Consider the following 13,039-nt stretch of genomic DNA (forward strand, 5'->3'; position numbering starts at 1 on the left):
TTGAAACAAGATTTGAAGAGAGAGGCAGTCTCTCATTAGACCAAATGACACAGTTGTAAAAAACACACTGGCACACAAGCACACCAGCCTCTTTTATAAATGATACAAAGTTGCATAACCACAAGGAAGAATAACAATATACAATTGTCAAGAAAATTACACAATTGTAAAGAGAACTGTACAATTGTCAAGAGAATTATACAATTATACAATTGTCAAGAGAATTATAGATCAATATCATTTAAACATTTATTTTGCTAGGTCTTAACTCCCGTCATTCAGTAGCAGCAATGCTACTTAAGTAATAATGTATGTTATTTTAACTAAGATGTTGATGTATTATTTTTCTACTTTTTTTTCTACTATATGAGCTGTGCTTTTTTATACTATGTAATGTACTTTTTCCTACTCTAAGAGCTTCGTCATTGTGCACTATGGAGAGAAAGAAGCACAATGTAGGACAAGACAGCTATTACTTATGGCTTTCTTAGTGCAGGTATTTCTGTGCATATCCTCATATGTATGATAAACATATTTTAGTTGTTTGGACTTCTTATTTGTGTAAACATTGCCAAGATATCTTTACTAGCCAATGGACGAGAAGAAAAAATCCTTCACAGAGTTTGGTAAGGGAGGCATACGAGGAGGAGCAGCAATCTATGCACAAGCAACTCAGAGCAACTTTAGGCCCTATCCCCATCTGAATTTCTGTGAGAGGATTTGAGCGGCCTCTCGAAAGCCCTCAAGAAGAAACACTGTTCTTGTGCCAGCACGACATTCAACACAAATTTTTGGACTCAATCCTTTGCCCGGGGCTGGGCAGCTGCCCAATCCCTTGTGCAAAGGACACAGGAGCTGTGGCCGTATCCCTGGCCTTACGGCTCCCTGGAAAGGGCAGCTGGAGTTGCTGGGCTGGAAGAAAGCTCCTTCCTTTCTCCTTGGCAGGCGGGCGAGGTGCCAGTTCCCCCAGAGGGCTTTCTGTCCCGGGGCAAATCCCCTCGCAGCCGCCCCGCTGTGCTGGGCCTGCTTTGTATCGGTCACGGCAGCTCAGCACGGGTCATGGGCTGAGCATGAGTCAGAGCTTAAAATAGCAGGGGACGCAGATCGGGGTTTCAGGCTGCAGCACAACAAACAAAACTGCTCTGACTGCAAAAGGGGGATCTAAACTCAGCTCTCGTTACGGCCGGGCTGATGTTTTCATTAAACAATGTTGGTGTTTTGAAATAGTCCTGGCAATCTAGAGGTAATGTAATGCTACTTTTTAGACACGTTGCTTTTTTACCTCTGCTCACGGGGTTGTTTTCAATAGGCATTGACACTAGCAGTGAGCACTCTTACAGCAGCCCCCAAGTGGATAAGAAATGGTCTCTTTATGGCCAGTTCAAAACAACAGGGGAGTGTCCCTGCAACAGGGAAGGCAAGATGGAGTGTCTGACTCAGAGGGCTTGCCTAATGGTGGGGGAAGATGAGGAGATCTAAGGGCCAAGGCACAACAGCTCCCTGTGAGACAGGCACTGGGAAGGTGTCTGAGGGAGTGTGCTAAAGGAGAGTGAGCTAAAGGGAGATAGCCAACAGGAAGAGTCGTGAAGCGACAAAGGAAACCAGCAGAGACAAGTAAGAGCAGAGTGCAGATAAAGAAAAGAAAAAAAAGGACTGAAATTTACAGGAGTTTATCAGAGAGTGCCCATCGCCATGCTCTGCGGGCTCTGAAACACAACCAAACAAGCCAGACAGTGCCTGCACTTGCCTTCTGCTTGTCATCTTGTGTAACACCCTTTCGGCTCTTGTGAGTCACGGACACCACCAGGGGGAAGGTGGGAGAGGTGCCTTCACCCCTGCAACCTATTTTTTACTGCAGTGGCGACAGACCATTGCGAAACAGCAAGTCACAGCCAGCACAAGGCAAACCTGAGCTCCGCAGCATTTCAGAGGCACCCTCCATTTTGGGTGGCGAGGCTTTGCCTGCCATGCCTAGGGGGGGTGAGGAGGGGTGGATAGTCAAAATGCCCAGACACTGAGGTGAAAATGTATTTACTGCCTACTGGTCCCTTGCAATTTAAAGAAATGCTTGAAAACGTGAACCATGCCCTTGCTTCTCTTTCATGCCGGAGGAGGTGCGAGGTGGGAAGCGTAAGCCTTTCCTTTAGGACAGGAATACAAACACCTACTTTTCTTCAAGGATCAGGCTGAAATAGCAACTATTTATTTCGGACAAAAAAAACAAAAACAAAAACAAAAACGAGCAGACCTCCTCAGGACCCACCTCAGCCGCCACAGAGGCGCATGTACAGGGACAGGCAGGGGCTGCTGCTGCCAGGGCTCTGCTTGTGGGGGGTCACCACCTTACACATTATGGTCAGCGACGTTTTTTTTTATTTTTAATTCACAGTTTGCTTTGCACACAGTTGACAAACTCCTTTGGGCGGAATTGAACGAGAAGGAGCCGCCACAGGCCCAGGGGCAGGTACCACACAAGATGGGGGGGGAGCGAGGGGGTGCCCCCCCCAACTGCGTTGAGCAACCCCATCCGGGGCCTTGTCCCGCGGCCCTGCGGGTCACGGCGGCGGGGGGAGAGAGGAGCGGCCAAGAGAGACCCCTTTTTTTGGCGTGGCGATGGGTCAGAGCCGCCCTAACCCTGCTGTTCTCTCTTTTTCATCCTCTAAAAAATGAGATCCCGCGGCTAACGAGGCCACCGCGGAGCTTCCCAGCGCGTATAACGCGATTCTGTATTTGTGCCCCCCCGCGGTGCCTGGCGCTTGGTACGCGCCGCCGGGCGGCTGCTGCGCGCTGCGGGCAGGGCGGCGCCTGTGTGACTCAGGCGCTGCCATCTTGCGGGCTGGGTGGCGGCGCGCAGCTCCCGTCCCTCCGCGCTCCCGGTGCCGCCGAGCCCCAGGCGCAGCCCGCGGCGCTCCCGCTGCCCTCCGGCCGCAGCCCTCCGAGGACCACCCGGCCCCGCCCGGGCGAAGGGAACCCTCCGCCGGCGTCTCTATGCCCGCCGCCCTCCGTAGGAGCCACTAGCGCAGGGCCCGCCGCCTCCTCCTCCTCCTCTTCATCCTCCTCCTCCTCCTCCCTCCGCCACCATTTCCCCCGTCAGCGGGGCGCTGAGCTAGGCTATGGGGACTAGGCTGGGGCTGAGCGGCGGCAGAGCGGGCGGCCCGGTCAGCGCGTCCACCGCAGCAGGGATGGGGGGGCTCGGCGGCTTCGTGGCTTTATCTTGACATGGCTCCCCGCCGTGCCGCCAGCACCGCCGCCGCCTCCGCTGCTCCTCCTGCGCCCGCCGGCTGCGGGTAGCGAGCGAGACACGGGCTCGGCCTCCTGTCGGAGTCTCTCAGCCTCTCGGTTAAGTTGGGGGGAAGTTTTGGGAGGGGGTTTCTTTTTTTTTTTTTCCTTTTTTTTTCCTTCTGTTTTCTTCTTTTTCCCTTAAGGAGGGGTTAATATTCCTTTCTCCTCTTTCTTAACCCGGTCCGACGAATTCGCTAACCGAAAAACCTTAAACCCCTACCAATCAAACACCTCGTGTGGGGGGAAAATGCCTGGAGAGAGAAAGAAAATTACCTGATAATCGTGGGGGTTGCTTTAAGGGGGTGGGGAGGGTCTTTCCGAGGTTTAAAATTGCAGCCTCGGCTTGCAATTTAAAAAAACAAAACTTGCATATTTTTGATTTTTTTCGGCACCAAAATCTGTTTGGCGAGAAAAAGCGGAAGCGAAACTCTCTCCATGTTTTCCAAGTCGTGACCATGAAGTGAGAGGGGAAACGCCGTGCTACTGTGGGTGTCCCGCCGCAGCCTCTGTAGCGAGAGGCCTGAGGAGAAGCAGGAAGCGTTGGCCATGCACAGCCTCGGCTAACTGTGCTCGCTGTGGGGCTCAGCAGCAGCAGAGAGAGAAGGATCCCCGGGGGATCAGCAGCCCAGGGAGCCTGCAAGGTGTTAGGGAATGTAGGGCTCTCGTGCTGGTAAGGAGTCTGGGTTTGGGGCGCCGGTTTGGGGTTTAGTCTCTAGGTGAGATAATACTGTCCCTTAACCTCTGCCAGCTTCTCGTCTGTGGCCATCATGATCCCTCTTCCCTTTGGCAGCAGTAGCCTCAGGGCAGCGATGTGCCCGATGATGAGCAGAATGGTGTTTGAAGTGACTCCGCTGTTTTTTCTCTTTGCTTTCCTGCAAACCAGCGCTGTGTTGTCTGTAGTTAATTTTGTTGTTGGCAGAGAAATGTCATACTTCCCAGGATGTGCACTCCTCCTTTGCACCCTTTTCTCTGCTCTCCACCAAGTGTAATCGTTTTAAAGAAGGAAAAAAAAAAAAAGACAGGCAACATAGCAGTAGTGGAAATCTGAGAATAATAATCAGTAGAGTCATGAATCCGGCTGGGGTAAAACGCAATTTATAATATCAGCTTCGTTTTTTTTTGTAAGCAGAACAAAAATTACCCCCCCCCCCCCCATGGATTGGGCTTGTGCCAGTTGCTTTTTATTGTACACATAAATTGTGATAAGATTTGTTTTTTTCTCCATTCTCACCCACTTATTCCTGCGGCTAAACTGTTCAAATTTGTTTTCTTTAAATTTCTTAGTTTTTTTTTCTTGGTTTATTGTCAAACCTGTTTGTTGTCCAGCCATGGCTGGACAACTGCTTTTGTTTCTTGACCCCTCCGATACGACTTTCTCATAAAATACTGCCTGAGGTGCAGTTTTGGGTTGCACTCGCGTTTTATCTATTCAGTCGTATTAGCAGGAATAAAATGACTTGTTTCTGTTGTACTTGAGTCTTATGAAAAAGTGCCCATAGTTTAGCGACAGTTTCCAAAGGCTTTAGTACCACCTGTATAACAAAATGGGGGACCCAAACTCCCGGAAGAAACAAGCTCTGAACAGACTTCGTGCTCAGCTTAGAAAGAAAAAAGAATCTTTAGCTGACCAGTTTGACTTCAAGATGTACATTGCCTTTGTGTTCAAGGACAAGGTAACTTGGTTTTTGTTTCTCTGCTCTTGTGTTGCAATGCAAACTTTGAGTTGACTATGCTGGGCCAAATCTTACTGCCTGATGCATCTTAAGGATATATCCTGATGTTTTGTTGAATTTTTTACATATCCTTATTGCTAATTGGTATTGTATTTGACCAGTTCTCGTGTATTGACAGTTTGGCTTTCCTTTTCAGATGTTTGTAGTTTTGTAATGCAGAAGGTGCCAATGCCATATTAAATGATCAGTTGGTAACTTCTGTATTGAGTAAATATTTATCTGACTTGATGCTGTACTTTATTCAGCTCAATTGGGGTCTGAATGGCATAATGGTTTGCAGTGAAACAGTTAAGTTGAGAAAGACCTGTCTGGAATGATTGCTAACCCTACTGCATTTATCTGGTTAAAGCAGAAGGGAAAACCCAGTGGTTGAAGGGAGTGGTTGCAAAATGCAGTGTTGAAATGACCTGAGCAGGTAGACACGTGAAACTGTTGCTGACATCTTGAAAGGGAGGGAAGAGAGGAAGTCGTCATTTACTTGACAGTATTGTGGAAGACTACTGGATGCTGTAAATGTGGAGGATATCTCTAAAGTTAACGTTGAGCCGGAGTTGCAAGAGAGTTTCTGTCCACAGGACGTGAAGAAAAGTAGATGCTTAGAATAAGTGTACTGAACAAATTGAGTGAGTGAAGATAGAAACAAATGGCAGACAAATACACAGTAAAAGGAGGAAGTGCACGTACACGAACTCTAATATTGCTTGATTTGCTCAAATGTTCTTCTCGTTCCATGGAAGTTACTTGGTTCTAATGGAGACTGTTCTCTGAACTTAATCGGGAAGTTTCCCTAAAATTCTTAAGTCCAGTTTGCTTTTGTTCATCAATTCTAATGCAAACACCGCTGTATATAGCGACACGTTTCTAGGCACTGTCTCATAGCAATAGAGAGACTGTTGAGCTAACTTGTATTGAGAGTACAGTTTGTTTATTTTTTCCTTCTGTGCTGTTTGTCCTAACAGTTTCCCAAGAAATATTAGGGTTTAATCAGTGATATCAATTAGATTTTCTTAGCAGATATGGGTCTTAGTATGCTTATATCAGCACCTGATTGCAATTAATTTCTACAAAGTAGTCTGAATGTTACAACTAAAATCAAATGTCTGTTTTAAGTCCTATAAAACTTGCTTATGCCGAAGTGAACTGAGGATGTCTATCTACTAGTTTGCTTAAAGTAGGTTAGCTCAGCCTGGCTTGGTCAGCAAGTACTTGCCTGTTACATGTGTTCTGGATGGGAGGGAGATGGGAGTTGGTAAAAATAAGTTTTGTCTGTTATATAATTCTTTAGTTAGGTTAATGCTGCTCATGGGCTATAAAATTATATATTATTACAAAAAATTATAAATTCTGAAGTTAGCAAGAACCACTTAGAACGGATTGTAGTTTTAATGCAGTGTGTGCTTTCTTTTTCAGAAGAAAAAGTCAGCGCTTTTTGAAGTGTCTGAAGTGATACCAGTCATGACCAATAATTATGAAGAAAATATCCTGAGAGGTGTGCGGGATTCCAGCTATTCTTTGGAAAGTTCCTTAGAGCTTCTGCAGAAGGATGTAGTACAGCTTCATGCACCCCGCTACCAGTCTATGCGCAGGGTAAAGTTGTTCTCCATACTTGCTGAGTTTTAATTTGGGTTTTAAACATTTGTATTTTTTCTTGTGAAACTTAAGGCTAATCCTGCTGCCTTATTTTCTCAACTCTTCTGCGTGAAAATTCTGAGAGCATTTTTTTGTGGGGTCTGGTTTGAAGGGTAACTTAGCGTGCGCATTGTGAAATTCTGTTTTAATCTGTAGTGTTCATGCTTTACCTTTAATCTGTCTCATTGAAATCTGTCTTGGGAATTATCTCTTCTGCCAGCCTTTTTATTAATAGGCATGGATAAATTCTTGCAACAACTCCTGGTTTACAACTAAGTGGTTTTGTTAGATGAATATTAGAAAGTAGTCTTTCCCAGGAATGGTAGTTTTCATAAAGTTGGAATTTACATTACCTGGATACTTACTTTAAAATTCAATGGGAGGCAAAGAAGACTTGAGTTGTTTTGGGAGTAATATAGACAGAAAATCACACAAAAGTAATAAGTACCACCTTGTAACACAGCGCCTGTATAGATGAGGTGCTTATCTGTATGTGGCTGGGCTGTTAATACAGATCTTTATTAATTACAGGATGTGATCGGCTGTACCCAGGAGATGGACTTCATTCTTTGGCCTCGTAATGACATTGAGAAGATAGTCTGTCTCCTGTTCTCTCGGTGGAAGGGATCTGATGAAGCCTTTAGGCCTGTTCAGGTATTTTTTTTTTTAACTTAAGTAACATTTTGGGGGGGGGATGGGGGGGGGGGAATCTTTGCTTAATCAGTCCATTGATGATAAGGTCTGTGACTTCTGTGAATGTTTAAGTATGTGGGCTCTTTTGTGTAAATCACACAATCATTTGAAATTTAAATTCTGCTTCCTCTTATTACAAATTGTGACCTTGGCACAAATTGATTAAATGGAAGAGGATCTGAGATGGTATTTTTGCATTACAATTTTGCATTGAGAGAAACATTTCAAACATCTCAAACATTTTAAATTAACTCTTCAGTAGGTATCTTTAGCTATTTACATTCAAATTTTTGAGCACCAATATGTGTATTGTTTTCTGTATGCACTCTGCAATAATAAGTTATTAGCAGAAATGTGTTGTATTGTTGATAACACAGATGTTCTGTCAGCTGAATCTTTTTTTATGGAGGCGGTTAAAGTTGCACCTTTGTTTGAATTGTTAATGTCATTGTTATGACTAATGTCAGTGTTGGCAGAATTAAACTAGGGAAATCTTTTAAGTTTTGTGCCAAGGCTCAAGGGTGTAGTTGCTATGGTTTCCAATTTCATTTTTCATAGATGAGAAAAGAAAAGAAACAGAGAAACAGAAGTGGTTGTAAAGCCCCTGACTGAATGAAATTAATTGCTTGTGTTTGAGTTTTCACTTGGTAAATATTTTATCGTTCTATCTCTCACGCACCGCAGGCCAAGTTTGAGTTTCATCATGGTGACTATGAAAAACAGTTTCTGCATGTTCTGAGCCGAAAGGACAAGACTGGAATTGTTGTCAACAACCCTAACCAGTCAGTGTTTCTCTTCATCGACAGACAGCACTTGCAGGTAAACTTACCCTGTCCCTCTCTTTTTGCTTTCTACCTAGAGTGTAAGCTTTTTAAGAATTGTCCTGAATGTTTTTTCTCAGGAATGTTAGTGGTTTTTAGTGGAAAAATTGATCGTGTGTTCATGCTTGCATTTCAGCAGTTTCAGAGGAAACATGCTATAAATAGGATTCACGCATGCAAAAGCTAATTATAGGCCACAGATGTATTCATAAGATTTTATGTTCTAGTATTAAAATTAAGTTAGAAAAAAAGACTTAACATTGTTTTGGAAAAAATAAAATATTGTCTTAGTTTGTGTGATATTACATAAATTATTTAAGTGGGAAAAAATAACATAATAAAAAGAATTCACTTGTTAAAGGATTTTGATTTGGCTGTTGTGTGTGTGAAATGGTGGCTTTCACATGCCTGTGTTGTTCACCCACAACCAGCAGCAAGCTGTAACCTGGGCTGGGTCTGCTGGGGTCTGTCTTTTATTCTTGTGTGAACTTTTATATTTAATAGCTTTTCTTTGGTTTTCTTTGCCTCTAGACTCCAAAAAACAAAGCTACAATCTTCAAGTTATGCAGCATCTGCCTGTACCTGCCACAGGAGCAGCTCACTCACTGGACGGTTGGTACCATAGAGGATCACCTCCGTCCTTACATGCCAGAGTAAGGTACTGGCCAGCAAAATGGGGAAGATCACAGAATGCAGCAGTGAATTTCCACTTTCCTCACCACTTTATTCTTTCAGAATATTAGAAGAAAATGGACTCATGTTCAGAACACTATACATTGTGAAACTTGATCATCCTGGATTTTTTTTCTCATTTGTATCTCAGAACTTTAAAAAAAAAATTTTTTTAGTTGTTTTCTGCATGGACCTTGTGAAAGAGAGGATGCTCTGCACACTTCTGCACTGCATCGGCATCTTACTAAAATGTGAAATGAAGGGACTGTACACTGAAACAAATGTATCTGAAAGCACAAGGTGATCATTTGTGGTGGTGTTCCCATTTGTGCTGGTCATACCCCCTAACATCTATGTTAACCATCAGTATTTGGAGGGTGAGAAATGAATGTAATGGGTTTAAAAGCCTTATAGCTTTGCTGTTAATGATTGTATCAAAGAGCACTATCAGATTCATTTTAATGAACAGAGAAGTGGCTATTACAATAGGAAGTAAATGTGGGAAAGAAGTCTTTTCTTTTTTTTTTTTTTAAAGCAAAAAAGCATCTCATTTAATGTGTAGGCATTTTTTGCCTTTTTTATTTTGCTGGGCCATGTCTGAGTTTACTGGCACTTTGGTTTTGGATCTCTTTCCCCAAGTTGCTGTATAACTGTATGAAAGTGTTCTTTTGAGTTGGATGCATTTATACAGATGAGGCAGACCTGGAGTCTGAAGTCGCTAAAGCAGCTCAAAATAAAGTAAAATAGTAGCTGCAGAAACAATGTTGGTAGAGGATTATTTTTTCTTGAGAGTTGAGACTTGTAGACTTGCTGGTGAACTGTGCAGGAAATACTGGTTTCTAAAACATTTCTTATGGAAAACCTGTTGAGGTTTTTTTTCTTTTGGAATAGACATTATAAGACAATGTAAAATAGTGTTTGGAGTGTCAAAAGTTGGTTCTGACAGAACATTTTAAGATTGTGCAATGATAAAAGGAAGACTACTGTATAGTTTTGTTGACAAAGAAGGTTCTGCTTAAGGGTTGAGTACTTTACTGGAGTAAAACTGTATAAGCCTGCTCCCTTTGGATAAAACTAGTGCTTACCTGTTTAAAACTTGTATTTAGCTTTTGTTTGGAATTGGAAAAAATTGGAACTTAAATAAATTAGGTGAAAGATGACTGGGTTTATTCATGGGAATTCTATGAATGGAATTTTACCAGTGTCTTACCTCAGAAGCGTTACGTGTCGCAAACACTGAAAATACACAAACTGTAAAATGGTATTATGACTAACATAAAGATGAGCGGCAAAGGTGTGCTTATGTGTGCAGGGAAGATGTTTGCTTTGAAAAGTAGATGTCAGAAATAACTGTGTTAAGGGCATACTGTTGTATTGGTACATGGATATTTCTAGTAGTTTTATCATAAAATCCTGAAAGTTAAACTGGAGCTCCATAGGAAAACACAACCTGAAAGCTGCAACATTGTGTTAATACGTGCCTTACCTTATATAGAAATCAAGTTGAAAATGCTGCTGTACAAAATGCTTTATATATCGACTTTGGAATATTTAGTCACCGCCATACCTGCTGATGGTGTTTAAAGTTTTCCAACTAGGTGTCCCATCTTAATGGCCTGTAAGACCCGGTATTAATGTCCTTGTGAAGCCTTAGGTTTTGTAGGGCTTTGAATGTTTAAGTTTCATGAGTTTGGATTATGCTTCCGAAGTGCAACCCCCTTCATAATCTGTCATTTTGGATATTGTTTCATAGTAAGAGAATATGACCGTCGTTACCTTTATTAGCAGAGCAAATATCTTTGTTCCTAATGCAAGAAGTCACTAAAGTGACTGTTGTTCTTCATTTTGGTTTCTTCAAAACAACAACAAACGCCTCAGTGTTGGCTTAGATGATTTCTGCAATGCTTTTCAAGCGTCAGCATTGGCGTGATCCTTAATTTATAGTTCTCTAATATAGAGAACAATATGTGCAGTTTAATTGCTTTTGGTGTTTTGTATGGGCTACAGAAGACACACTGGTTATTTGTCTATTCTTCGTGAGAGTGATCCTGGAGTTAAATGCTACTACGCTTTTTTGGAGAAGAAATATGTATAATACTGATAGGTAAATGGTCTGTTCAACACAGCTAACAAATGCCATGTTTTGCTCTGCTATCATATTGAATAGATTGTGTACGTTTGAAAAAAAAAGATTAAGGGGAACAACAGGCTTGAGAGCATGACAGTCTCAGACTGTATGAGTTTATTTTTAAATCATTTGGCATCTTTGAAAGGCATCGCTTTCTCCACTTAAACAGGATGTCTTCAGAGAGGAAAGATGAAACTGTCTCAGTATTTCTTAATGGAGCATCTAGATTAAACTCAGACTATTGTACTGGTTACTTTAGCAAAATGCCCTTTGGAAGTCAATGGAAGCAGTATTTATGGTGTCAGGCCCTGTCTCAGCTTAGTGGCTTTCTGGTAGAGTTCTTAATTTCAAAGTTTAGGTTTAATCTCACAAAGCTAATGCTTACAAAGCACAGTTTCTGTAAAGGGTAATTACTTTGTTCAGTAGAGCTCTGTGTAAATACAAAAAGGCCTCTTCTATAAGACAATTATCTTTGTTGCCACATGCTGTCAGTTGCTTGTGTGGCTCCTGGTATCCTAATACTAGGAACTGAAATATGCTCAGTATCACCTGGATACGTTTTACCAGGTCATCGCTTCAGGATTTCTTGAGGATCATTCTATGCTTTGTCATGCAAACCTGGCAAGTGTGAATGGGGCAGGAATAAACGTGGAGGCAGCAAAACGAAGTAGGTAGAGGCCCATTAAATTTCTTGCATCTAGATGAAATGTTTGGTGCAAGGAAGCTTGTGTTAGGTACTTCCTAGATAAGAAACATCTTAAGTGTCAGCATCTAGCCTGTGTGTGGCTATAACGCTTATCTTGGCTTTTAAAGCTTCTTCAGCTGCATGAGTGTTATCGAAAATAGATGGACATAACTGGTTGTACAAGCCTTGTCCAAAGATAAGGAGTTGTAATAGGTCTGTAGCTATCTTGCAGTTGGTGCACTTTGCCATTTCTCAAAGCAATAAAGTGGTTCTGGAAAGCTGGTTTATTACACGAAGTTTGCTGTATTTAGTGATATGTTAGGTACTAGTAACGCTGGGATTATTCAGTGCTTTGTGAAAAACAAACAAACAAAAACTTTAGATCAGGCTACTGATCTCTTGCTACACATTGATGTTTTGCATTACAGTGCTAAACCTGTTAGAAACCTATTAGGAAACAAATCTGATGGAAAGGTGGTAGTTCTGTTAGTATCAATTTTCTAGACTTTTTTTTTCCCAATTCCATCTCTAAAAGACCTGCTTGTCTGTACTTGAAACGGAGGATTAGTCTTCACCACAGGTAGGTGCTGAGTGACCTTGTGAATGACCGCGTTACAGGAAATGCATAGGTATAAACAGTGGAACTTGAAGTGTTTCCCAGCTTGTTTTGCTCACCTCTTATTGCTCTATGAAGACTAAACCATACTGGTCCTCGGACCCATCTGTTGAACCTGTGGTGCCCTGCACTGGAAACTAAGCTAAGTTGCATTCCAATATATTACATCTGCAGTAAGCGGCTTCTCTTAGTGGTGTTCAAGTGTACAGTGCCTTGCTGAGACATGGTCAGTGTTCAGAATGGTGTGTACTTCAAAGAATATCATGTTCTTGGTAGCATGTTTTAGTACGGCCTAGTGTAGTAGTTTAAAAACACTTTAAAATGTGATACGAGTGCCATGAACTGCATGTTGCGCAAGCTCTTCTTTTGTGAGCTCTGCAGGCTTCCTTCCTTGCCCCACTTGTGTTTTGCTGCCAGGAGAATACTATTTCCTTGTGCTTGTTATGTGCTGAGTCAGTAACTTGTGTGGTTAATGAGCTCCATTTCATGTTAAATCTGGATCTCTGGGGGTTGGATGGTAAGAATAATCTCTAGGGTTGTTTTTTTTTCGAATACAGTGTTACAGGTTTAATTTAATATTACATCAAGGTTCCTGCCAGTAGCATGAAAGCTGTTAAAGTCAAGAATTTATAGAGTACATTTACATACTCATGTAGCAGGTAGACATGTTATATGAATTTACTTGATTGCTATTTTCTTTTATTAGCTTCTCCATTTTCAGCTTTGCATTTAAGGAAGTAGCAAATTCAGCAGCTGCATAAGCCCACAGATTCTGGAATG

At 42.3% G+C, this 13,039-nt stretch overlaps 1 protein-coding gene across 1 annotated transcript; it reads left to right on the forward strand.

Moving 5' to 3' along the window:
* Nucleotides 1-2,778: 2,778 nt before the first annotated feature.
* On the forward strand, nt 2,779-9,990 carry C2H6orf62 (chromosome 2 C6orf62 homolog). Its single transcript, XM_040549463.1, has 5 exons — nt 2,779-4,955; nt 6,426-6,602; nt 7,176-7,298; nt 8,022-8,156; nt 8,690-9,990. The coding sequence occupies exons 1-5, from the start codon at nt 4,827-4,829 to the stop codon at nt 8,813-8,815; spliced, it is 690 nt and encodes a 229-aa protein (XP_040405397.1). The 5' UTR covers nt 2,779-4,826; the 3' UTR covers nt 8,816-9,990.
* Nucleotides 9,991-13,039: the final 3,049 nt, after the last annotated feature.

This window comes from Cygnus olor, chromosome 2 (genome assembly GCF_009769625.2).
Source record: "Cygnus olor isolate bCygOlo1 chromosome 2, bCygOlo1.pri.v2, whole genome shotgun sequence".
NCBI classification, from domain to species: domain Eukaryota; kingdom Metazoa; phylum Chordata; class Aves; order Anseriformes; family Anatidae; genus Cygnus; species Cygnus olor.